The 27,945-nt window shown below is 41.3% G+C and overlaps 1 protein-coding gene across 5 annotated transcripts in view; it reads right to left on the bottom strand.

The window, feature by feature from the left end:
• SLCO5A1 (solute carrier organic anion transporter family member 5A1) overlaps positions 1 to 27,945 on the bottom strand; it is a 130,086-nt gene that overhangs the window by 77,882 nt on the left and 24,259 nt on the right. For 3 of the 5 annotated variants that reach the window (XM_070481104.1, XM_070481102.1, XM_070481103.1), the window contains exons 3-4: positions 22,162 to 22,308; positions 793 to 925 (exon numbers count right to left, since the gene is read on the bottom strand). In XM_070481104.1, the coding sequence (XP_070337205.1) occupies positions 793 to 925; positions 22,162 to 22,308 (280 nt within the window). The remainder of the gene's footprint in view (positions 1 to 792; positions 926 to 22,161; positions 22,309 to 27,945) is intronic. The other 2 variants (XM_014862662.3, XM_070481105.1) reach the window with 1 other exon arrangement.

Raw genomic sequence — 27,945 nt, 5'->3', positions numbered from 1 at the left:
CCTGGGCAGTGGGGGAGGGTTGACAAAGCAGAAACACAAATATAAGGAAGTGGAAAAAAAAATTTTTGATTCAACTACACAGGAAAGTCCCGACACAGCCACGTTCGCCCTTCCCCCCCATGCTTTACAGGAAACAAATGCCTGAGTCCTAAAGAACGTGGATTAAGCTGATGTTCCCAAGCCCTCTGTATTAGCTTCCCATTGCTGCTGTAACAAATTGCCACACACTTCGTGGCTTAAAACAATACAAACGTATTATCGTTATAGTTCAAGGGGTCAGAAGTCAAAATGAGGTCAGCAGGGCTGCATTCCTTCTGGAGGTTCTAGTGAAGAACCCATTTCCTTGCCTTCCCTAGCTTCTGGAGCCCACTTGCGTTCCTTGGCTCCTGGGCCCTTCCTCCATCTTCAAAGCACATCACTCCAACCTCTGCTACAATCATCACACCTTCTTCTCTTTCTCTGACCCTCCTGCCTCCCTCTGTCCCTTATAAGGACCATTGTGATTATATTGGGCCCACCCAGGTCAGCCAGGGGATCGCCCCATCTCAAGATCCTTAATTTGATCACATCTGCGAGGTCCCTTTTGTCATGTAAAGGTAACACATTCAGACTTTCTGGGGATTAGGATATGGATATTTTGGGGAAATTATTATTCTGCCTACCCCCCCCCCCACCATGTGACATTTAGCTATTTTTCCTCTTCCATTGGGGAAATTTTTATTTTAACTACAAGAGTACTATAACTCTAACTATCATTAACAACAAATGAAAGATTTAGTAAACAATTCTTACCAGTTTCCAATGAAACGAGGGTCATTCTGGTCAAGGTGAACAGGATTTCTGGGATCAACATAAAAACCAATAAGAAGTCCACCTAATAAATATCCCACAGCAGGACCAAGTGCTCCCATGACGTACATGATGGCTGGGAAGACAGAAGGGGAAATGTGAAATCCAGCAACGTGTTATTTGTTTCAGTAGTTGTCTAATCCCAGTCCTACCATGCATATGTCACAGTCAGGTCCAGTGAACAACTTCCAAAACCAGAGCACTCTAGAGACTGCGTCTATGTTGAAATTTGGGTTTCAAACCACGTCCTTTGTTTAATTGTTGCCTGTTGCACTCCTAGAACAGCAGAATCATCTGGAGAACGTTTCGGTTGCTTCTGAAAGCACAGACCTGGGCTAGTTAATGAGGCGGTCACTGGACAACCAAGAGAAAACAAAAGGTAGACTCAAGATAAGGGGAAAAAAAGTAGATGTCACTTGTCACAGCTGGAAGATTCTAACAGGTTGAGGGAACTCAAGGCCAGTTTTGCCATGAAGCCGGATTCGGTTGAACTGGCAAACCTGCTTAAGCACCCTCAAATCACTGATATTTGTCAAATCACCATTTTAGAATCAAAGAAGATCTCACAACGCCTTTGGTTTATTGTTAATTGAGGAATCTTACTCAAAGATTAATAAATCTCTTTAGATGACATAGCGAGAAGGCCCAAATGGAAAGAGCAACCCACAGCTGAATTAAAAAACTTTTGAAAGCACATGTCCAAGGTGGGCAGAGGGGTTCTTACTGTCAGTAGATCAGAAAGGTTGTCATTCTACCCAAAAACATTTGGCCATAAAAATGGGCTTATAGCAAAAAACAACAACAAATTCACTGTCATTCCTTTATATTGTTGTCATTGCTGCGATTTAAGTTTTTAAAATAAATAATATTTTGCCAATTTTTAAATTTTGAGGTAGGATGCAAAATTCCTTGAGAGCCATAGAAAAATCTAGCCATACCCCAAACCCATTTTTCTTCTGTTGAAACTCATTTATTTGGGGACAAATCAATAAATACTTTTTGGGGGGGGGGGGGGACGATTAGCCCGGAGCTAACTGCTGCCAATCCTCCTGTTTTTGCTGAGGAAGACTGACCCTGAGCTAACATCCGTGCCCATCTTCCTCTACTTTACATATGGGATGCCTACCACAGCATGGCTTTTGACAAGCAGTGCCATGTCCACACCTGGGATCCGAATCGGTGAACCCCGGGTCACCAAGAATCGGAACCTTCGAACTTAACCACTGAGCCACTGGGCTGGCCCCAATAAACACTTTTAAGATACTCCTGTGTGCAAGGCACAATAATAAACTCAGGTGGTCCATGTCTCTCATTTCTATTGCCATCATGCATTTTAACCACTGAATAAATAAGCAGTTTGTTGTATCCTATAAGTAGCACCATGTTTACCAGAAGGCAAATTGGACTAATCAGAATAGCTTCACCTTACTTTTTCATCTACAGCTAAATAAACTTTGAATAATTTTGTATCTCCTGTTCCTTATAACTACAGACAGTAATTTAACACCTGCTCTCATTTTTCACACTATTTCAAAAAGAAAAAGCACAGTGTTTATTGATTTTACAGAATCATCTGCTTGTAACAATAAGACACTAGGTTCTCTGACTTCTCCATGGAGAATGGAGGCACAGCCACAAGTAATTGATATTCTTTTGGAAGTATGCTTTTAATAAGACAAAATTAGAATTTTGATAAATATCTGGTTAACCTCTCTGTTTGTAGACTAAAATGGAACTCCAAACGAGAAGTATTTTTCAGTTCCAGGTATTCCCATACACATACGAAGTATAAAATTTATGTTTACACCTCCAGGCCAACGAGCACCAGTTACAACTTAAAACTGTAATGAGGCCAAAATGTGACATGAATCATCTTCCCAAAATAGTTCTTCTGGCATGAAGGAGACTGCCTTACAAACACAGACAGGGAAAAGGGTATTTCCGCCATACTGTTTATGCCTGGGGCACTTGAGCGCAGCATCTCAGAGTGCCAAGAAGCAACGTGCAGGATGTGTACCGGCAAGACCATGCAATTATCTAGAGAATGGGAAACCAATTAAAGAACATTCACCAAGAAACCTTAACTACTTCATGAAATATAGAGTAAGCTTTTTAAAATTCAGCTATGTAATCAGAAAAATTATTTTTATGGTATAACAAACACTTTTAAGTCCAATGGAATCATTCTCATTAACAGAAATATGTATACATATATATGTATATCTATATAACTATACTACATGCTATACGATATAGTATAGTACAATAACTACACTATATATATGTTTATATATATATAAAACTCACTGACGTGATCCCATTTAGTAAATAAAACATTCTGGCCACTGAGTTAACATTTATTAATTGATTAATCAGTTGCACTCATTCAGAGCTTATTAGAGGAAAAAATTGTTGAGCTAAAGCCCTACCGCTCACTCTCCAGGTCAAAAATTCCCAGTCCTCCCAACTGCCTAAAGGAAACAGTCTAAACTGTTCCACCTGGAGTTCAAGAGTGGGACAAGCTGGCCCCCTGCTGCCGTTTCAATCTTCAAACCTACTGCCTGAACTCAGGGCTCCACGCAGATCGAGGTTCAGAACAGCCCTGGGCAGAGTCTCCTCCCTTCGTTCGTGGATCCCCTGGTGCCCTTCTGGGCCTTTCCATCTCCCTGAATCCTACTCATTCTTCAAGATCCAACCAAGTCCAGCACTGATCGGCCTCCCCTGGGTGGTCTCTCTCCTCAGAATCCCTGTAGACTATATATTGTCTGTTCCAGTGGCCTCCACACTTTTTTATCAAGCATCCCTATGAGTAAAAGGTTTAAACCTTTACCCACAGTGTGTGCACATTTCTGTATAAATAATGTATATGGACCACTAGTCTCTCTCTCTCTCACAGCTCGCATCTAATATATCAGTAAATCCTGCTGGTTCTACCATCAAATCATACCCAGTATGCAGTTCCTTCTCCACATCTCTACCCTGGTCCAAGCCACCAGCGTCACTCATCTGGCAAACGGCTCTGGGCCTTCCACCTGGTAGCCCTGTTTCTGCCCTTACTTCCCTACAATGTATTGTCAACACGGCAGCCTTAATGAGCCACTAGAAACGTGAGCCAGATCATGTCACACTTCGTTGCTCACACCCTCCAGTGGCTTCTCATCTCAACTCACAGCAAAAGCCAAAGTCCTTTTACGTAGCTGCAAGGACCCGTCGCCACATTTGCACCACCCACTATTGTCTCTCTGCTTCATCTCTTATCTATCTCCTTGTTCACTGAGCTCCAGGCATGACGACCTCCTCACTCTTCTTCACCCTTTCAGGCACATTCTCACCTTAGGGAGTTAGCACTTGCTGTGTGTGTGTGTGTGTGGGTGTGGGTGTGTGTGCAATGCTCCTCCCCCAGATAGCCACATGGTTCATTCCCTTACTGCCTCCAGGTAGTTATTCAAACAGTTCTTTCTCACTGAGGCCTTACTTGGCCATCCTATCTAAAAATTTAAAACTCTTTCCCCAATTCTTCCCACCCTTTCTCTGCTTTATTTTTCTCCTTAGCGCATATCACCACCTAACACACTATATATTTCCTTTGTCACCTTGTTTATCGCCTGTCCCTCCAAATAGAACTTGAGCCAGATAATAGCAGAGGTTCTTGTAGGTGATGTCCGCTGCTGTACCCCCAGGACCCAGGAGCGTGGGAGGCGCTCGACCCATATTCACCCCCAGTATCCATTAGCTTCACCACTCCCACTGAGTCAATGAATGTTCCACTGTCATTAACAACAGGAAATGTCAGTGACAAAATTAGTCCTCAGAGTCTACCATCTCTTGAGATACTAGCTAATGACAATAGATGTCAATCCATATTTCATCCTGTGAACTTGATAATTCTATGGTTCTTGACTGTGTCCCACCAGATCTGACTGTACCATCCTTGGTTTTCTCTCACGATGAGGAGCTGATGCAGGGAGTACAAGCTACTCAATGAACCAGTACTATAAATATAAATAGAAGTTCCAGTCTTTTCTTCCTGTCCCCTCCTGGTTTGTCTCACCCACCCCTGGGTTGTGCACAACTCCCCTTTGAGAGAGCACTGGACCATCCCACTCATTCGAGATTAAATATGCTCTGCTCTTCACTTCTGCTTGTCCCTTCAAATATTTCTATCTTATGCTTTGAAGCAGCTCTTCATCCTTGACGGCAGGAACCATATCATACACAGCACTACATAGCAGTTAAAGCACAGATTCCAAACTCCTGGGTTCGAATCCCCGCTTCAATTCTTACTAATTGTGTGACCATCAGCAAGTCGCTTCACCTCTCTGAGCCTCAGTTTCCTCATCTGTAAAGCTGAAGATGATAAAAGTACTTACTTAGAGGGTTGTTATAGGAATTAAATCAGTGAATTCTTGTAAAGCACGTGGAATGCCTGGCACATGGTGAGGGCTCTATAAGAATATGCTGGTTTTGTTGTTATTATTAGTATTTTCTATTAACTGATGCATATAGATTAGTGTTTGGGCATGGGAGGCATTCAAGAACTGTTTATGCGTTGATTACATATCCGTATTAACCATGTCTTTTATCATCTGTTTTCTGATGCTTTCACATCTGGGACCTTGCTGATCCAGGAGGAATCCCGGGGTTAGCCAATCTCTAGAGATGGTAAACAACTCACCCGAGAGTGCGCTTCTCAAATACAAACCAACCAAGCCAGAGCCCACACCCCAACCACCTCGTTTATTGGCCTCACCCTCCAGGCCACTACCCGCCTGCCGGCATCACCCAGGGCCAGGTGCCAGACAACTAGGGACAGGCCCCACCCAGAGCCTGCTGAAATTATTCAAGCTAGCCAATCCTAAACCTCCTTACCCTGCCTCACCTACCTCTTCCCCAGGAAACCACAATAAAGGGTCTAGCCCACCATTCCTCCCTCTCTCTGCCTGTGACGGACCCTGGTGCTTCCTCATTTGGCCCCTATGGCATGTGTGCCCCCCTTCCTGGTAACTGTAACAAACTATTTTTTCTCCTAATCTGTTGGCCTCACCAAACCTCAAATTTTCTAATACCCTGTATTTTAGAAGAATATCATGGTCAAAAGAAGGACTGTCTCCCTTATTCACTATCCCACACCTCTGGCTTCTCCTCTGTCTGGATCTGCTTCCTCCCTACCTTGGCCAGACACACAGGTTCCCCAGCACTTACTCATTAGTCACAAACTTAGACACTGAACCAGCTGAAGTCATCTCGTTCTTCCTCTCTTACTATCACTTCACTGATCATCTAACATTTCTGTCCTCACTTGACCCCTAGCCTGTCTCCTGCAGCCTTGGACATAACCTCTCTCCTGACCATGCCTCCGCATCATCTTGCCCAGTCAGTATGTGGATGTCTTCCAGTAGCATCCGCTCAGGTTTGACCCATTCCCAGAGTCTCTGCTTTCTACGTGCTGGCTGCATGGTCATTCTGTATTCCTTTTCTCAGAACATCATATTTATTGCTTAACCTATAGCTAGACCTATGGCCCACATGTGCTACACTCCCCATCCTTCAAAGCCCAGCTCCTTCAGGAGGCCTCCCCTGAACTGTGGAGGCCACAGGATGGCCTCTCTTTGAATGCCACGTCAAGTATTAGCTGCACTTCCAGCTGGACAGGTTGTGTATTCTTGCTACACGCCATTCATACCCTTTTTATCTTCCCAACTAGGTTAGACATGCCTTGAAAGGGGCAACATGAACTACACATTTCTAAATCTCCCGCAAGACCTAAAATACAAAACTCTTCACCCAGGCAGCACTGAAGTGCAGGGAATATCGGCAAAGACCCTGAAGTCAAACTGCCTCAGGGTAGACTCCCACTTCCCCCGTTCTGTGCAACGGGGAAATTTATTCAACCTCTCTGGGCCCTAGTTCTCTTTTCTCTAAAAATGGATATTAAGTAATAGTATGCACATAAAGTGCTTAGCATATAATGGACACTGAAGAAATATTAAGTTGTATTTGTATGGGCTGTTTGATTACCTGTTCATTCCCTAATAAATGTTAAACATTAATTTTACATAGATCAAATACATATATTATTTAACAGAAGACATATTTAATATCATAATAGTACCTTAATAAGTGATCTTTTCTGGAATCCCTATTTTTGATGATGGGCTGGGCAGATGCGAGTGCGGAACGAGAATGCCAAGACCTTTTTTCTCACAGAAGGGCCAGCACAGAGCATCCTTCTGAAGCCTAGCACGTGCCTGTTATTCTTCTTAAACAACCTTTAGGGTTTTTTCTAATCATACAAAATATAATATGGATTCATTGTAGAGGAAATGCTCAAGAGAGCAAAAAATAAATTTTTTAAAAAATCATCCACAGGGGCTGGCCCAGTGGCACAGGGGTTAAATTCACACGTTCTGTTTCAGGGGCTCTGGGTTCGCCAGTTCCGATCCCAGGTGGACCACCGCTTGGCAAGCTGTGCTGTGGCAGGGGTCCCACATATAAAGTAGAGGAAGATGGGCATGGATGTTAGCTCAGGGCCAGTCTTCCTCAGCAAAAAGAGGAGGATTGGTGGCAGATGTCAGCTCAGGGCTAATCTTCCTCAAAAAAAAAAAAATCACCTACAATCCTTGCCATCCAGATAATAATAGTAATAAATACTTTTTACCATTCATATGCTGTATAAACTTTGTAAGTAGCTGGAATTAGGCAGCAGTTATTGTCCTATAATATTTTTTTACATAATATCTCAAACATTTCCTATATTGATAAATATTCTTCTAGAACATTTGTTATGGTTAAATGGTATGTCGTCGTGTGGCTATGGCAGACTTCACTTGAATAATCCCTTACTGATGCTAGCTTTTCACTATTATAAATGTCTGATTGGGGTTATTCCTCTGAAGTTTGTACACTAGTCCCCCCTTATCCGTGGTTTCACTTTCTGCGGTTTTGCTTTCTGGGGCTTCAGTTACACACAGTTAACCACAGTCCAAAAATATTAAATGGAAAATTCCAGAAATGAACAATTCATCAGTTTTAAATTGTGTGCCATCTTGAGTAACGAAATCTCGCACCCTTCTGCTCAGCCCCCCCGCGAGGTGAGTTATCCCTTTGTCCAGCGTACGCCCACTGTGTATGCTACCCACTCCCTCAGTCTCTTGGCAGTCATCTCTGTTAGCAGATTGACTGTGTGGTATTGCAGTGCTTGTGTGCAAGTACCCCTTATTTTACTTAATAATGGCCCCAAAGTGCAAGAGTAGTGATGCTGGCAATTCACATATGCCAAAGAGAAGCCATAAAGTGCTTCCTTTAAGTGAAAAGATGAAAGTTCTAGACTGAATAAGAAGAAAAATCATATGCTGAGGTTGCTAAGATCTATGATAACTTTCACTACAGTATATTGTTATAATTGTTCTATCTTATTATTACTTATTGTTAATCTCTTACTGTGCCTAATTTATAAATTAAACTTTATCATAGGTATGAATGTATGTATGTATAGGAAAACACAGTATCTATAGGGTTTGGTACTGTCTGCGATTTCATGCATCCAGTGAGGGTCTTGGAATGTATCCCTCACAGACAAGGGGGACTGCTGGATCGCCCTGTTTTGTGCTTTGTTATTGCATATGCTGCATAGAACCAGACTGTGGCCTTAGGCTTACCGCTCCAGCCCCAACCCAAGCTGAGCTGTGTACTTCTGTGGAGCTAAGAAGCCACTCTTGATGGGAAAGGGCTGAAAAGGCTCCCTTCCACAGGGTGGACCCACCTCTTCTCCTTCACCTTGGTCATGATGGCTGGTCCAGCAAAGAAACAACTCTTGGGGAAGGCGGACCCACCAGCCACTTAGTAAGTGTCTCCTCGCCGGCTCCAGCCCTCATTTCCTTCACTTACCCTGCTCCAAGCCATTCTACCTCAGACCTTCCATTTAAATTTTCTCCTTAAATTACTTTTTACCCTCTTCTGTGATTATTGATACTTTTTACATTAAAGCACATTAACTTCTATTTTTAATTCCATTTACCTTCACCTTTTTAACTTTTCTCCCATAGACTTAACCTCTATTATAATCTAATATCTCTTTTATTTTTACATCATAAATTGTTGTAACTTTTGCTCTTACTTTATTTTTTAATGCATTTTATCTTTTTAAAAACATTATTCATAGGGGTTTTAATTTCTTAAACTAACCGAATTTGTCTTTTAAATTATTTATTACCTTCTATTTCTCATACCTTTTTTTTAAAAAAACTAACCTCAAAAGGTAATTGCTTTACTTTTGTCAAGCTTTTTTTTTTTTTTAAAGATTGGCACCTGGGCTAACAACTGTGGCCAATCTTTTTTTTTTTTTTTTTTTTCTGCTTTATCTCCCCAAATTCCCCCTGGTAGATAGTTGTATATCTTAGTTGCAGGTCCTTCTAGTTGTGGCATATGGGACACCGCCTCAACGTGGCCTTACGAGCAGTGCCACGTCGGCGGCCAGGATCCGAAACCTGGGCCGCCGCAGCGGAGCACGCGAACTTAACCACTCCGCCATGGGCCGGCCCCTATTTCTCATACCTTAAGGAAGTTTGCTTACTTTTTTAGCCCTATTTATATTAGGCTAATTTTTTTCTTTCTATAAACTCTTTTGACTTTAAATTTTAAATCTTTGTTATATTCCTGATTTTTACCTTATTTTTTGTGTAGAGTGGTTTCTCTTTCCGTTTTTATCCTTCTGACAATATCTTCTAAGAGTCTTCGTTTATCTTAGTCTTCCTTTTTTTTTTTTCCTTTTTCTCCCCAAAGACCCCCATACATAGTTGTATGTATTTTTAGTTGTAGGTCCTTCTCGTTGTGGCATGTGGGACACCACCTCAGCATGGCTTGATGAGCGGTGCCATGTCTGCACCCAGGATTCAAACGGGCGAAACCCTGCACCACCGCAATGGAGCGCGTGAACTCAGCCACGGGGCCAGCTCCTATCTTAGTCTTCTCTTGTGTCTGCTCATTTCATGATGAATTTCAGTAGTAGCTCATTAGCAGCTGGGCTCAGCCTCATATCACTCACGTCTAGGCCCGTCTCCCCACTGTCTCTAAGTCCTGTTCCAGCTGCCCCGCGGGACTCTTCCAGCTGATTAAGGACGGTAGCCTGAGCGCCGCAGGGCTAATTCCCCGCCAGGCTCAAGGCTCACTTTGCACATGACATATTTGATTAGCTGGACCCTATGTTTGCTGCCTCTCATTACTCAGGGATGAGAAAATGTCAGTTCTAAATCCAAGGTCTCTGATGAGTAAGTACTGACTCTAAGACCAGCCAGACCCGCAGAGCGAACACACAAGGCTGAGGGCTCTCCACTCAGTTCCGGCCTGCCCTGGGAGAGTCCTCTGGGTGGACCTACCCAATGGCTACCCGAGAGAGGAGGCATAAAAGCACCCTGCAATGCCAGCCTGCACCTGGTCCCCTCTTTGCAGTCTGACGCCTCCATTCCTCCATTTCTGGCAGAATTAAAGGACACTTCTCCTTCACCATCACAAAAACCTAACTTGGCTGCACTGAGGATTATCTCGCATAGGGCTGTTCCACGAGGTCAGTTGCAACCCAGGGCAACAGCTCTCCGAACTCTACAGAGTCTGTGTCAGGTAGCTCAACCTGTCCCTGAATCACAAGAAACGACTGCGGAACTCCTAATAGTGACCAGTCAGCCAGCCACGAGCCTCGCTGGACCCGGGAAATCGAGGAGCCCAGTGAAAACCAGCAAAGATCCTAGTATCACAGAGGGCCACACAGTCAGCTCCTTCCTGGCCTCATAGCCCAAATTGCAAAGTCAGAAGTCACTCATGCATCCTGTGATGTCAAGCCGTGGGACAAGCAGGGGGCATTGCAAAGGTAAATAAGACTGATGCACGGGCCCCCAGAAGAGAAACATGGAAAACCAACCATGATTCAAGGCTCAGTGAAGAAGTAGAACCAGCACCAGCAGTAGGCTGGACCGAGGGAGAGGAATGATGCGCTGTATCTGGTTGAGGAGGGAAGACAGAGAAGGCTTCACAAAAAAGATGACTTTTGACATAAGCCTGCAAGGAGAGAAGAAAGGACACTAGACGCGGAGGGGCCCACAAGGGCAAAGGCATGCAAGTGTGCAAGAGCATGGCGTGTTCAGGGAATCGCAAGCCATTCAGCACCTGGGCGGAGGCAGAAAAGAGTGACTGCCACTGTCCCCACCCTAGTCCCATCACGGGCCTCAGTACCCAGCTGTGTGCAGGCTGCTCAGTCCCTCTTCTCTGAGGACAGTGAAGACAGATAACAGCATCGCACTGGCTGCCCCTACCATTCAGTGGCCTTTAGAAATGTTTTCTCGGTTGTTTTCCACACGGCAGTAGAAGAACAAGTCGCTTCCACTGTACAATTGAGGGCTGGCCCAGACGTCTAGAATAGGAAGTCAGGACGCTGGTCCTTGGGGGCTCCTGAGCACTTGTTTCTCTCCTTCTACTCTCCTTCCCACCCTCTCTCTTCTGCACCAATCGTCAGAATTCAATCAGGAGTCCAGGATACCGTGTCACTGCCAGAGGCCTCTCCTTCCACTTCATTCCTGCTGTCCCTAGTTCTCAGGAGTATAAACAACTCCTCTTCTCGTTAATTCTCTTCATTTATGGGCAGAATTCGGTGAAAGAACCACTACCCTCAACAGAGATGGACATCTTTTCCTTCCGCCTGTTCAGTTTCCATGCCCCCTTCTTTTGGGAAAAGCAATTCCGTTTTCCTTTGGGATCCATCCATCTCCGACTGCACAGGCTTGATGGCCTGTTGATCATGGGGGCCTGTCCTCCATGATTCGTCAGTATGAGGTGACCAACCAGGACAGTGCATCAGATGCTCTTCTCCCTGCAATATCTTCCCCCAGATACCCATGTGGCTCATTCCCTTCTTCTTCCAGATCTCTGCTCAAATATCACTCCTCAGAGAAGCCAGAGCTCACCACGATCTAAACATGGTACCCACCCCACCCCATGAGTCTTTATCACCTTACCCTGCTGGAGTTTTCATTATGGCATGTACCACCGCACGACACGACATTTGTTTATTTGCTTATTTTCTGGCTCTCCCACTGGAATGTCAGTTCCACGAGGACAAGGACTACTGTTTCACTGATGTCTTATCAATGCCTAAGCAGTGCTGACGATAAGCACTAATACATATTGTTGAATAGAGAAGGGATGAAGGCATGGACTTCCAATCCTGAGTGAAGTAACAAAAGCAGGCAAAGTGGATTCATCCTTGCAACAGTGCCTTGAAGAGTCATCCACATCCACTGGCTCCTGCTCCCTAGACCCCTGAGGCCGCCCTGTCCTGTGAGCCATCTCCACCCTCCTTCCCTACAAAGTCCTTGGTTGGACAGAGTTGGTTCCTGTGGTTTACAGCCACAGAGCGTTGACGCTTACCCCGCCCCACTCCAGGCCTGACCCTTACCTCTGCCAGGCTCTCCATAGGCCACCACCCTCCCCAGTTGGCTTTTCTGAGTTGTCAAAGCCTCTTTGTTACTGGCCTGGATTGTTTTGCCCTCATTTGACCTTGGTCTCCAATTTATCAGCCTCTGCTTCCAGGCTCCTCCTCACCTCCCACTTCTCATCACTCTGTCCACTGCTTCCCCACATTCCCTCTGGCCTAGGACCCAGTTCCTCAGCTGCCCCACATGCCAGTGAATGCTGCTGGGAACTGATGCTGACAGGGGTTTAGGTTACAAGTATAATTTAGGCTCAGTCTCAGGACCTGGGATTGTACCCAAGACGCACTCACAGAAAAACATTTTGCATACATGCCTGAGGTCCTCAAATGACTATTAAACCTGGTCTGGGACATAGTGATAGGGAGGTCATCCTCTTGAATATGTTTGGTGACACCGCTAATGCAGATAACAAGACGTGAAACGCAATCCACACTTCACTGTCATGTCACAGCAGTGCCACCAACTCTCATACAACTTGCATAATTTCTTGAAAATTAGCCAAGTACTTCATGACACCAAAGCACCATCCTGACAGAAAATATTGCCTCACTCATTCCTTCCCAAGCACAAGCAGATAGGAGACCTTTGATTCCAGTTATTCTGAGCAGCAATCTTTCTTTTAAGTGATTCGGTCATTTTGCCACAGGCCTGACAGCAGACGAACAGCTGCCACAGATAGACAGAAGAGTCTATCACTTTGCTGAAACATCCGAGAGCAACTTAGGTCACAGATGAGAAAGAAAAGGGTTTAAGTAGATTCAGAGTGTTTCTTCCTCACTTCCGTAGCGAGCAATAGTTGGTTTAAATTCACTATCTTCCTTTAGAAACATTTTCAAAGTAATTGTATTCTAAAAGGGAACACACAAGTACAGACAGAAGCAGCCAGCTGCGCTTAATTCATATCTGGGGCATGGGAAGGGGCCATGTTCAATATGTTGTGGCTTTAAAAACATCAAATTGGCCACCTGTGAGTGACTGCTATCTATAAATTTAATCCAGTCCTCAGGAAGGACCCCAAAGACAGCTACCACAAAAGCATGAAAAAAAAAAAAATTAAGTCAAATTTTTAAAAGTTGTATTTTGGGCCCAAAAAAAGTTTTATTAAAAGTTAAGAATGGATTCCCTTAGAACACAAACAGAAAATGCATAAGAGAATAATCAAAACATTAATGAACCCATAAGAAACTAATTTCACTAGTTATCAAAGAAATAGAAGCTGCAATCTAGTTAGATAAACTAGCAAAGACTGAAATATGGCAGTATCCAGTGCAAATACAAAATCAGTGAATGAGTTATTCTCATCCATTGCTGGTACAAGACACGGCTGTACAAGCTTGTGGGTAGCAATTCACCATATACATCAGCATGACATTTATCACCATATTTTGCATATAGAAAAACAGAAACATTAATAATAGTGATTGATAACTACATTGTGATAGATAACACCACTAGTAATTTTAACGTTTCCAAAGAGCTTTTATATCTTGAGGAAATGCTTGTTTTTAAAATTTAAGTGAAAAAGAAGAATACAAAATTCTGTTGACAGTAGGACCATGATTAAGTCAAAAAACATACACTTAAAAATGTCTACAAAACAGCTACTAGAACTAATAAGTGAATTTAGCAAGGTTGCAGGATACAAGATCAGTATTTAAAAAATCAGTTGTGTTTCTATATACAAGCAACAGCCAGAAAGTAACACCATTTACAACAAAATCAAAAAATACAAAATACTTAGACATAAATCTGACAAAATATGTGCAACACCTACACTCTGAAAATTACAAAACACTGCTGAAAGAAATTAAGAAGACAAATAAATGGAGAGATGTGCTTTGTCTCTGGGTCAAAAGACCCAATATTGTTAAGATGTCAATTCTCCCAAAATCGATATATAAATTCAACCGAATTCCAATCAAAATCCCAGCAGAGTTTTTTGTAGAACTGACAAACTGATTCTAAAATTCATATGGAAATGCCAAGGACACAGAACAGCGAAAACTGTTTAGAAAAAGAGCAAAGTTGGAAAACTCAGACTACCTGATCTTGAGACTTATTATAAAGATACTGCAATCAAGACAGTATAGTATTAACTTAAAGATAGACACATAGATCAATAGAAGAGGAAAGAAAATCCGGAAACAGACCCACACGTATGTATGGACAGCTGACAACGGTGTACAGGTAATTCAATGGAAAAAGGACAGTCTTCTCAATAAACAGTGTCGAAACCATTAGATACCCATTTAAAAAATGAACTCAAAATCAATCATAGACTTGAACATAAAGCCTAAAACTGTAAAACTTCTAGGAGAAAACAATTGGGGAAAACATTTCTCAACAGACACTTTACCAAAGAAGATATATGGATGGTGAATAAGCACATGAAAGCCGTTCAGCACCATGAGCCATCAGGGAGGTGCCAATTAAAACCAGAGTGACCTACCACTGAGCTCCTATTCAAATGGTTAAAATCAAAAAGACAAATTACACCAAGTATTGGCAAGGACGTGAAGCAACTAGAACTCTCATACACTGCTGATGTGGAATGTAAGACATTACAGCCACTTTGGACAACAGTTTGGTGGTGTCTTAAGGAGTTAAGCAAATCCCTACCATGTGAGTCAACCATTTCACCCCTAGGTACTTTCACACGAGAAATGAAAGTATACGTTCATACCAAGAGTTATATACAAATATTCATAGCAGCTTTATTTGTAGTAGCCCAAAACTGGAAACAACCAAAACGTCCATCAAGAGGTGAATGGATAAACAAACTGTAATGTATTCATACACTTGAATACTATTTAACAATACAAAGGGATGCGCTATTGATACACGCTAAAGCGTGCATAAGTCTCAAAATAGTTATGCTAAGTGAAAGAAAGCAGACATAAAGAGTATATGCTGTCTGATTCAGTTTATAAAATTCTAGAAAATGCAAACTAATCGAAAGTAGTAAAAAATGGTCTGTAGTGACCTGGGGATGAGAGGGAGCCAGGCAGAGGCCGGGGTTACAAAGAGGCTCATTGCTTTTGGCCACGTTGGGTATGTTCACAGTCTTACTTGTGGTGATGGTTTCAGGGGAGTATGTCTATGTCAAACCTTATTAAACTATACACTTTAATTAAGTGCAGTTTATTTTATGTGAATTTTACCTCAAGAAAAAAAAGAGCAAGTATTCTAAAAGTGGGTTCTTCTGATGGCTGCACAACTCTATAAATTTTCTAAAAATCATTGAATTATACACTTCCAGTGGGTGAATTTTATGGTATGTAAATTATGTGTCAAAAAACATAAGAAAAGGCTAGAAGGAAACACATCGTGTATTGAAATTTGTTAGCTCAGGGTAGTAAAATTACAATGAGGGTTTTTTGGTGTTTTCTTTATAACTTACCATATTTTCAGGTTTTTCTAATTGAAAATAAAGTTTAATCAGCAAAAGAATTTTTTTAAACATATCTTCTGGAATAGCACCTTTATCTCTTTCAGCTATGAATATTCAGCCATCAAATGTATCATCTTTGTGTAAATTTATTATAAATATATTTTTTAAAACTTGAAGGAAGCCTTTACAGACTAATGGACTTGTTTTATTTGTTCTTAAATCTATGGCATCTCCTACAGGGGCGCCTGACACACACTGAGTACATAGTAAGTCTCCAGTGAAAGAGCATACAGTATTTGTAAAGCAACCTTCCAATTTTTCTTAACATCGATCTGCCCAATACTTCACGCTAACTCCTCCCAGGCTAAGTTACTTTAATAAATTAGGGGTCAGCAAACTACCGGCCAACGTTGGTAAATAAAGTCCTATTGGAACATAGCCACACGCGTTCATTTACATATTGTGTGTGATTACACTCAGCCCACAGCAGCAGAGTTGAATAGTTGGTACAAAAATCTTGTGGACCTCAGACTAAACTATTACTATCCGGGGGGCCAGCCTAGTGGCTTGTGGCACAGCAGTTAAACTTTTGCACTCCGCTTCAGTAGCCTGGGGTCTGCCCATTTGGAGCCCGGGCACAGACCTACATTCTGCTTATCAGGCCATGCTGTGGCAGGCGTCTCACATATAAAATAGAGGAAGATGGGCACAGATGTTAGCTCAGGGTCAACCTTCCTCAGCAAAAAGAGGAGGATTGGCAGCAGATGTTAGCTCAGGGCTAATCTTCTTCTTCAAAAAAAAATTACTATCCGCCCCTTTAAAGAAAAAGTTTGCCAATCCTTATAAGAAATGATGACAGTCATTTATTGTGGATATTTACTCTGTTCCAAGTATCAGCTAAATGTTTGCACACATTATTTCTTTTAATTTTCACCACAAAGGTAGTTATAATTATCTAAGCTATGGATACAAATCACAGAAATATAGGTGAGTTTTTGATTAAATGCATGTCTAGAAAAGCCACTTTTCTATAAATGTTTCATTTTTTAACAAGTTGTCTAGGTAGATTAAAAATTATAAATGTAAAAGTCAGAAATATTTGTACAAAAAAGAAATTCATTTGTAAAGTCAATTTTTCTAGAGTTGGCAATTTCTCAATGATTCAATTTCTAAAAGTATAAGCCCCAAGTAACATTTTAGTTGAACCATAATTCACTTTGAAGTAAAACAATACCATAATTATAGTTTATTGACAATCTTCCAGAAACTACACTAGGCACTTTACCTCTTTTGTGCCATTCAACACGAACAGCTTTAAGGAAAAATAATATTATCCTGCCCAATTTACAGATGAGAAAACTGAGTCCCTGAGACATTAAGGAGATCAGCACTCAGTAAGTGGCAGGGTCAGAATTAGAACTTGGCTCCATCTGAAACCGAAGCCTACTTTCTCTCCATTTATGGACACATATCTCTAAAATACAAAAAAGCAACCAAACTTTAATTATAAGAAGTATGTAAGCACCTACTAATGAAGAAATTAATCCCATAAGAGCTGAAGATCTCAAAATATTTTTGGAACTGTTAGTTCAGGGATCTTAAAAGCATTCTAAATGAAAAAGAAGCTCATTATTTAGATTTCCATCTCTAGTTTTATCACTAATTGGGTGCCATAAGGACGGCGGAGAAATGTACATTATCTGAAAAATACATTGCAAATATGTTGTGTGACATTTACTTCAGTAACTACGGGGAAGTCTCAGAAGAGCGTACCAGCTGTTAAGAGCAGATTAAATTTCTCTCTCGGGAAGGGCAAGTCTCTGCCAGGAAGCACCTTCCAGGTAAACAGGCGTAGGTATGACACAACTCCAGTTTGCTGTCCAGGCACTCGAAGAAGCATGATTCACATAGGAAAGATCCAAGTCTACAACAGCACCCACGCACAAGTGGAAGAATATCAGTGCAATGCCCCTCCAGTCATTGGCATCGTCATGGCCATCCAGTGGATTTTATAGACATTCAAGTGATACAAACTTTTTAGGACACCTTTAATATTACCCCTTTTCTTTTCATCGACTCACAGGAATTAGTTCTGGTACCATAAGACTGCTTCCACTAGGGCTCATTGTAAAGCTTATTCTTTAGAGAAGTGTTAGCAGTCAAACTCTACAGTCACTGACAGGAGAACTATTACGAAAAGATAACACTGGGCATTTAGTATATGTAAGCTACTGTGCTAAACGCCTTTACATGTATTTTCTCAATCTTCACAGCAACTTTATGCAGTAGGTACTATTACTGTCCTAATTGAAGGCATTTTCCTTTGTAACCACCTCATTGATGAAAGAATAGAATTAATTCATCTGAATTAAAAATAGATAGTCCCTGACTCTTTGTTCATTACAAGAACAAAGAAAATTTATAAATACAAGCAGTTTTACAAAGTTAATATGCCCAAACTTTTTGGGTTTCTTCTAGCACACACTTTAACTCAGAGTAGTAGAAAAGCTGGTCTACAGTCTACCTTTACGAGAAAGAAATACGGCAGATCACCAAGCTACTATCAGGCATTTTGTTTTAAAATAAAAGGTTATGTTCAATGTCCTAGGGGCAATTATGATTCAACTCAATATTTGAGCGGTTTATAAGAGCACTGGCTTCAGCATCAGATGTCTGTGTGGCTCTCGACCAGGGACTGGCTCCACGATCTTCAACAAAGTACTTAATCTTGCTAGACATGCTTCCTCATCTATAAATAGGGGATGGTGATTTATCTACTTCTGAGAGTTACTGAGGCGATAAACGAGATAACGCACATAAAACGCTTAACACTTACTAAGTGCTCAATGTCAGCTATAACAATTATCATTATTACTTCTATTATTATAAATAACTTCATAGTTAAAAGTATGATTCTGAGACAACACAGGACTTTAAAGTACCTTCAGAGGCACCAAAGGATGATGATGTCATATTCAGGATCATTTTCATGTTAAGTGTATTTTATTGTTTCCAAAGTCTTTGAATATGGAATTCACATATCTGGTTATCAGATAATCAGAATATTCAATTACCCAAAACACCCTGTTCCCTACTCATTAATCAATCAGTACTTGTTGAAATTACACTCTATGAAACACCTGGTGTTAAACATTACGAGTGATAAAAAGGGCCTGTGCCATCCTAAAAAGACTTTGTGGGGAGCTCTTTTTTGAGGAACAAAACACAAAAGAAAAGATAATCGGCAGGATAAGACATTCTGTGATAAATGCTAAACAGTGGTTCCAATAAGAACTCGGAGAAGACTAAAGGAGAGAAAGAAATGGAAGAAGAAAACTAATACTTTTAAGTGCCTCCTCTGGGCTTTTTAAACACAATAGTCAATCCTCCCAACATAACATCTGATAGATAAGTTTCAGTAGTTCCCATTTACTGAAGGATTCTGACCTTTGAAATGATAAGGAATATACCCAGGTCACAGAACTAGTGAGTGGTAGATTCGAGCCCAAGTCTGCCAGACTCCACAGTCCAAACACTTACGCTATGTCACGTGGCCTCCCATGGGATTTAAATGAAGCCACAAGTGAAATCTCACCTTACACCGAGCAAATATCAAAATCAAACCATAAAAAAAAAATCAAGCCATCGTTAGTGTTCTCCCAGCAGAGGGATCTTAATTTATGCAACAGCCAAATCATACATAGGAAATCTCCACACTAAGTCCTAATATTTAAAAAGAAAATCCTAATTGTCATAGGAGCTATTACAATTTTCAGTGCAAAGTAATCTTAGAGATGTTTTCATGAATTTACTATGTTAAATTTTCAAATTTACTCACACACTTCCTCAAGTTCTCAAGGACATTTCTAGAGTAATCTCATCACTTATGGAGCATTAATTCTGAGACCTGACTAGAGATAATATAGCTACTATGTAATATTTAATAGTTCAAAATGGGAAGTTAATATACTTCCAAAAATACCAAAGACACTAGTATATAAAAATGTCAACCGTGATCCTCAAAAATTGCTTAGAGTTCTGCCTAATTCTCTCATACTCTTTTTAAGAATTCTGCACTTTCTATCAGGGACATGCTGAATAAATAACATTTTTTGATATGTGGCAACTCTTTTTTATATTTTAGCCTATTTTCAATGATACAGATTTATCACCCTCTTTTACACGCCATGGCCCCTCCAATCCCTCGATTCTCGATTTTCAGCTACTTTCAGGAAGACAGCGAAATGTGAAAGCAAAGTTAAGGAGTAGTAGCAGTAGAGAAAGTTTGCCATTGTTATCATGAGCACTGGCACCAGCTATGCACCCTCCAGAGGGTGTTTTACTCAACTGATTAAAAAACACCCACCCAAATCAAGCATTAAGCCCAATATTACTATTGGCCCTTTATTTGATCAGCCTTCTGCTTTTAAACACTACTTCTACCTCTCTTGGATTATAGGATTTTAATGTCATTAGAGGTCTACATAGTAAGTCAAGCGGTAGATTTAAAAGATAAAAAAATCACGTAATTTCACAGAATTTCAGGGGATTTAGACAGCCATGGGACCAACTCTTAGTTTACTCACTAGTTCTGCTCCTTTGACCAAAATTATACTGTTGACAATCATTCCTTTAAGGCAGCTTTGCTTCTTTCAGTGATTTTCTGTATGCTCATCCCATAATTCTGGAATTTGTGTTTATTCTGACTACCACTACAAGGAAAAACTGGATTTAAAGAAATGAAAGGTTGTGGGGCTGGGCCCCGCCCAGTGACATAGTGGTTAAGTTCACATGCTCCACTTTGGCAGCCCAGGGTTCACAGGTTCGGATCCTGGGCACCTACACATCGCTCATCAAGCCATGCTGTGGCGGTGTCCCACATACAAAAAGAGGAGGACTGGCACGGATGTTAGCTTGGGGACAATCTTCTTCACCAAAAAGTAAATAAATAAATGAAAAGCTGTGAAAGGGTTCAAAGTGGTAATAGTGAATCGGACGTTAATTCGCTGAGTCCAAAACTAGCATACAGAGGCCTGTGGAAATCTGATTACCTGTCCTAGGCTGTGGTCACCATAAGCAGCTTAAGCGATTCAGTCTTCCCCACTGTTCAGTCCACATTGACCCTAGTAATTTGGATTAGTTCTCATCCAAACCCTGGCAGGTCAGCTTGAAAATTGCCGGCCTACATTACATCTTGTGGGATTTTTATAGACACAATACACTAAGAGTCACAAACAATGTAATACACGAGACAGAGTGATGGTGATAATAATCCCTTATACCTCCAGTGAATTCACCCTAACAACCCTGCTATAAACTGATTACACATGTAATTATCATTTTTAATATCCATTGAGTTCAAACAATGAATCAGATAGTATAACAATATAATGTATGATCATTTTATTCTTTAAATAAGATGCTTTCCACTGTGCATCTTAATTACAGAACAAGGGAGGCATTCCAACTAAAATCACAGTCTTAGTATAATCTAAATTTATCTTCTCACAGACATGAAAGTCTTTGCTACAGCAAGTGTCTTAGGTTGGGTTCCCCTAGAAGGAGACCCTAAGACAAAGATTTGAGTGCGAGTAGTTTAGTATGATGCTGGAATACACAGATACTGAGTTTAGGAATTCCACACACAGTGCTAATTCAAATAAATACTATCTGTCTCTGATATACCCTCAAAAATATGTATTTATTTGTACACATATAATAATCTATTTCACTTCTTTGTAATGTGTCCATTCCCCAAGAAACATGTTTTGTTTTCAAGAGTAAAAACTGACCTGGGACACACTTGTGCTTCTTGGCCAATGAGCCTTCGCCACCATGTAGCGCAATCACCCTCAGCCAATAACTGGGGTGAATGTGTCTACACAGTTGTTGACTTCTCTTTTGTCCATGTATTTCTGTTCTGTGAACCATTCTGACCCATATTGTCCAAAAAAGAGTATGCAAGTAAGAGTGCTGGACATGTGACCGAAAAAAACCTAGGAGGAGAAGCAGCCTGGATGTTGAAAGGCGAGTAAGTTTTCTCTCTCTTGAGGGTCATGAAGGAAACGGTCAAGGACACTGAAGGTGAAGATCAGCAGGCAGTGGGATTGGTGAAGGAAGGCTCTGATATTCTGAGGGTGTCATAAACGTAAGTGCAGCCCAAGAAGACTCTCCAACAACTGGGAGATGGAAACTGAAAAGAACTAAGGCCAGAAGCAGTCATGACTCCAGGGCATCTGAAGAGGACAGAGGGCTGTTGCCAAGACTGCCATTATACAACAGTGTGTTCCTTTCAAATGTTACTAACAGCATTTAAAAAAAAAAAAGCAAAGGGTTGGGATGTCCCTCTCCCGCCCCCCACCCCCACCCCATTAAATGGTCCAGAGCTGAGGCTTGCTATAGCTGCCCCACAGTCCCCACTTCCCAAAGTTCTCTGCTCACATCCACTTGCTCTCTCATTGCTTGCTTGCTGAGCCTCCGTCACCTCCCACCATCTGGAAAGGGCCAGCCTGGGCTGTTCTAGGGAAAGTTTCAAGGAAGCAGAAACTGGAGGCAAGGACATGCACATAGCCAGCCAGCATGATCGCTCTGCAGGAAAGGAGAAATGGAAATGTGAAATCTCTGCAAAACCAGGATAGCATCAGTCATAGTAAAGCAATTAGGCACTGTAAACTCAATACATGGATATACTGAGTCAGGAGATGTATTAGTCAGCTCAGGCTGCCATGACAAAATGCCATAGGCTGGGTGGCTTAAACAACAGAAATTGATTTTCTCACAGTTCTGGAGATGAGAAGTCCAACATCAAGGTGCCAACAGGGTTGGTTTCTGGTGCAAGCCTCTTCCTGGCTTGCAAATATAGCTAGTCTCACTGTGTCTTCACATGACCTTTCCTCTACGCACATGTGGGAAGAGAGAGAGCACTCTGGTGTCGCTTCCTCTTCATGTAAGGACACCAGTCCTGTTGGATTAGGGCTCCAACCCTTTTGACCTTATTCAACCTTAAGTATCTCCTTAAAGGCCCTATCTCCAAATACAGTCAAATTGGAGGTTAAGGCTTCAACATGAATTCTGGGGGGACATAATCAGTTCAACGGGAAGTGAGAGCTTTTTAAAAAAAGTTGTTATATCATTACATTACAGTCATTAACATGGAAGGAACCCAAGTGCCCATTGATTGATGTTTGGATAAAGAAGACGTGGTGTATATATACAATGGAATACTACTCAGCCATAAAAAAGACAAAATCGTCCCATTTGCAACCACATGGATGGAACTTGAGAGTATTATGTTAAGCGAGATAAACCAGACAGAGAAAGACAAACACCATATGATTTCACTCATATGTGGAAAGGAAACAAATACATGGACAAAGAGAACAGTTTAGTGGTTACCAGAGGGGAAGAGGGTTGGGGGTGGGGCATAAGGGGTAAAGGGGCAGATTTATATGGTGACGGACAAATAACAATGTACAACTGAAATTTCACAATGTTATAAACTATTGTGATTTCAATTTTTTAAATTACAGTCATTAAAAATTGTGCTTCATTTGCTCATTTAGAAGAAAAATATTAAATCCATGACAAATATTCCATATATTAAAAGTATCTGAGATGTAAGTTTTCCCTTCTTCTAAGTCTGCATTCCTGCTCTGTGGTTTTGTCACCTGACACAGTCAGCACTGTGTACCAGGGACCGTTAGGTACCGGGATCATAGAGATGACTGAGAAGTAGTAACTTCCTTCAAGGAGCTCACAGTTCGGTGGGACAGCATCCAACGGGTCACAAGCAACAGAAGCATTTGCTCCCTGTCACTGAGATTTTACTAGTTGGAGTTTATTTAATTTTTTAAAAATCCTATACTCAACAATTTACTGGCTTTCTCTAATAAGTGAATTACAGAAGTCTTGCTCTGGCACATATTCAAGTAAATATCGATCTCACCATTAAAAGAAGCTCAGACTATCAGGATAAACAACATTATAAATAGTAAAATCAAAAATAAAGTCAACAGGAAAATGTCTAAATTGAAATTCTGTCTTTTCTTTTTTTTAAAAAAAGTAAGTCTTCTCATTCTAGCATCTATTTTTAGCAAATATTAAAGATATATGAATTCATCAATCAATACCCCATGGATCACTCATTTTCTGCAGGACACTGGTGTTAGGAAATGTAAGCACCCTCAGAAACATTACATTTAGTTGGAGAGAGGACATAAGCACATGAAATGTTAAAAGATACAGAGATTAATACAATTCCAATACAAGAAAATCACAAGCCAGTGATTAATGGCCAAATGAACGGAGCTATCGCAATTTACAAAGGCAAAAATGTGAACGCTTAGGACCAGGATATATATGCAAGAGATTCAAGGATGAGTAAAATTTAGACATAAAGGGCGCAGGAAGGCAAAGGCACTCACGTACAGAAATATGGTGGGAAAAGACCACAAATAAGGTCAAGAGTGGAATATTTGGGAGAGCAAGGAAAGAGCAAATGTGGAGAGCCTTCAATGTCAGGCTGAGAAATTGAATTTTACCCTCAGTAATGGGGAACCTGAGGAGCCCATGAAAGTATTGAGAAAAGCAACGGTACAATCAAAGTGGTATTTTTTTTTTAAAGATTGGCACCTGAGCTAACAACTGTTGCCAATCTTCTTTTTTTTTTCTGCTTTTTTTCTCCCCAAATCCCCCCAGCATATAGTTATATATTATTAGTTGTGGGTCCTTCTAGTTGTGGCATGTGGGACACCACCTCAACCTGGCCTGACAAGCAGTGCCATGTCCGCACCCAGGATCCGAACCTGCGAAAACCCAGGCTGCCGCAGCAGAGCACATGAACCTAACCACTCAGCCACGGGGCCGGCCCCTCAAAGTGGTATTTTAAGAGCGTTAGTCTGGCGTCACTACATGAGTATCAAAAGAAGCCAATGGACAAGAAAACCCAATAGTCCAGGCATGAAGGGGTAAGGATCTGAACCAGGCTGGGGCATGGACAGTAGTATGAGATTTAGGAGAAGGAACTTATAAGACTTCATAAGTTATAAGAGACCAAGAGATTCACTGGTCTCAACAAAATGTGGCCAAGAGAAGGAAAGAATCCTTGAAAAAATTAAAAAGTCAAGGCAGAGAGCTGGTTTCAGAGCAGATGAAAACTCAACAGAAATAGATCACAAAACAGTGGGGAAAAACAGCAATTACAGGATTTAATGTGGATACTGTCATATATTCTTTTGGAAAATAATCATAGTAAATATAGTACTTTTAAATAGTATTTTTTTCCTAATTATAAATCAACTCAAGCTCCTTGCAAACAAATCTGGTACCAAAAAAATTAAAATCACACAGAATCCTGCTACCCAGAGATGACTACTTTAACACTGGGTCTATCCTCTCCATCTTTTTTTTTCTATGTCAATAGTAATAAGAGGGGAAGGGAGGAGGCAGAGAGGAAAAAATGGCTAAGATTTATTGACCGCCTAGTATGACCCAAGCACTAGTCTAAGTTCTTGACGTACATTAACAGAGTTATTCTTCACAACAACCCTATGAGATCTATACTATTATTACCCCTTTTTGCAGATGGAGAAACTGGAGCCTACAGAGCCTAGAAACTTACCCAAAATAACAGAGCTGGACTCTAAACCCAGGCAACCCAGCCCGCCCTGGGATCTTAACTACCATGTATATTGCCTCTTGCTCTATGTGCTTATACAATGAATATCAATTTGAACGAATAGTAATAGAACCTATACAAATTCGTCCATTCTTTAACCAAGTCTCTAAACTTGCTGTTCATAGAAACAGTAGAATTCCTTAGGAGGAGTCCATTGTGGGGGCTGCCGACTAGCATCTTCTCCAAAAGAATTATTTTCTGATAAGCTGTTCTTCCTTCAGTCTCTTGAGATTTCCCCAGTTCATTACATCCAATAGTGAGATAGGCTACATTATATTGCTGTGACAAGCAACTCAAAACATCCTACGGTTTATAACCACCAAGGTTCATTTCTTGTGCATAATTCATCAAGGGTCATCTGGGGGATCTGCCCCATGACTTCTGATTCTAGAACCCAAGCTGACAGCACCAGAATAATGCCACTCCTCTGGCAGAGGAAAAGAAGGCTCTGGAGGGTCTTGTCCTGGCAGTTAAGTGCTCTGGCCTGAAAATAGCATCCATCATTACGCACTACTCATTGGCCAGAATCTCAGTCACATGGCCCCACCCAACACAAAGGGAGCCTGAAAGTACATTCCAACCATGGGCCCTGAATGGTGGAGAACCCACAGCTGCGAGCACCTCTGACTTCACATCCCCTGCGTGCAAGTCCCATCCTGGGTCCCTGGAACTCTCAGGTCCAAGCTATACTTTGACAACGATTTGATTGCTAATATCCCTTTGAGGCAAAAACTGTCAAAAACCCACCAGATTAGTAGAGCTGTAAAGGAACCTTTATGGCACCAGCTTAAATTAATAGAGCTGTAAAGTCATAAAGGAATATTCTGGTCCCTTCCACAGATGAAGAATATGAGGCCCAGAGAACACCAGTCCAAAGGAACCTCAGCTACAAACAGACTAAAATCTAAGAGTTTTATTTTTTTTTTTATTTTTCCCTCAACAATTCCTCAGAAAGCAAACAAAAAAAAAAATGTTTCACCTGTGGTGTGATTTGCTGTTTGTATTCAAGTCAATTATAAATGTCATTACATTTGAAATCTATGTTAAAATATATTTCGGCAAAATATACTACCATAGATCTTAGTCTTTATATGTTTCTTATTTTCTTTCTCAACATTTGATGATTTAGAATTTTACATTCCCTGGCAGATTTTATTTTAATTACTAGTCTGGGAAGTGTATTCATTTGCAAGCAAAAAGAAGAATCTAGATGGTGGTATTTGATGAATACGTTTATGTGTGTCTCCCAATGTTTTTCCTTCGGCTTAGCTGACACAAACTCAGTAGTCAAAAAAAAGAGACAAAGTCAGTGGTGATTCACCCAGAGTGATCCAGGGCCTCAGAAAGTAGACAGTGCAATCTCCTCATTTTAGTGGAGGAAACTAAGACCAACAGAGTTCAGGTGACAAAGCCCTGGGTCCCCCACTTAGTAAAGTATAAGAGCAAACTCTCAAATCTAGTCTTCCACCCCCCAACTCAGTGTTTTTTCCTCCATCCCACATCACCTCAAGCTTCATTATTTTGCACAAGTCATGTAATTTCTCTGGTCCTCAGTTTCCTTAGCTGGAAAATGAGGGAGAAAAAGATCAAGATTTCCCAAGTGGGTTTCAAAGAACCCCAGCCTCCAAGATGAGTGTGGAATTAAAAGTTTTGTGGTCATCTAAATTTGAGAAAGACTAACTGCCTGAGTCCTCTCCTGGAGATTTATAATTGATATCAACAGAGTAAAGGCTTTAAGAAATCCTGCAACAAAGAAAAACATTTAATGTCATTGAGACCAGCATCTCCTGAACTTATTTGGCAACAAGAACGGTTTGAATGTGACTCTCATCAACGTCCTGACTCTCTAATCCAGTAGGACCAGCCTCAAACACCTCAACCCCTTCCGCCTCCAGCCCTTGGATGTGCCGCATCCCCCACCTGGAGGGCTCATCTCCAAGACGAGATCCTCCCGCCCACCACCCTCCTACAGTGTCCTACTTGGTGTTCTTTTTCTTCAGAGCCCTTATCCCTGCCTCAAGTGACCTGACGGACTGCTCTGGCCCTAGAATAGAAGCTTCCAGAGCCCAGGACTTTGTTTTGGGCGTGGCTGTAACCCCAGCACCTGAAACGTCCTGAGAACAGTAGGAGTGTAGTAAATATTTCTTGAATGGATAATGAACCAATTAGTGAAGCCTCTGAAACCAGTGTTCTGTAGAACACAGGGAATTGTCCACAGACCAGCAGCATCAGCACCACGTGGACACTTGATAGAAATGCAAATTCTCAGGCCCCACCCCGGACCTACTGAACCAGACCCACTAGGGATGGGGCCCACCAGTCTGGGTTAGAACAAGCCCTCTGGGTGATTCTGAGGCTCACTAAAGTTTGAGAACTACTGGTCTAGATTATCTTTAAGATAAATTCAACTCATGAAATACTAGAATTCTATTATTGTGAGCAATTCCCTTCAGGTGCTTTGAGCATTTTGAAGGGGAATGGGCTAATTTCTCAAGTCTCCTTAGAGTCTTAGAATTATCATATACGGCAACATACTGCTTTTCCCTCCA

Source organism: Equus asinus, chromosome 12 (assembly GCF_041296235.1).
Source record: "Equus asinus isolate D_3611 breed Donkey chromosome 12, EquAss-T2T_v2, whole genome shotgun sequence".
Classification (NCBI taxonomy): domain Eukaryota; kingdom Metazoa; phylum Chordata; class Mammalia; order Perissodactyla; family Equidae; genus Equus; species Equus asinus.
Note: the sequence above shows the minus strand (reverse complement) of the source record. Positions and strands in the feature narration are given on the sequence as shown.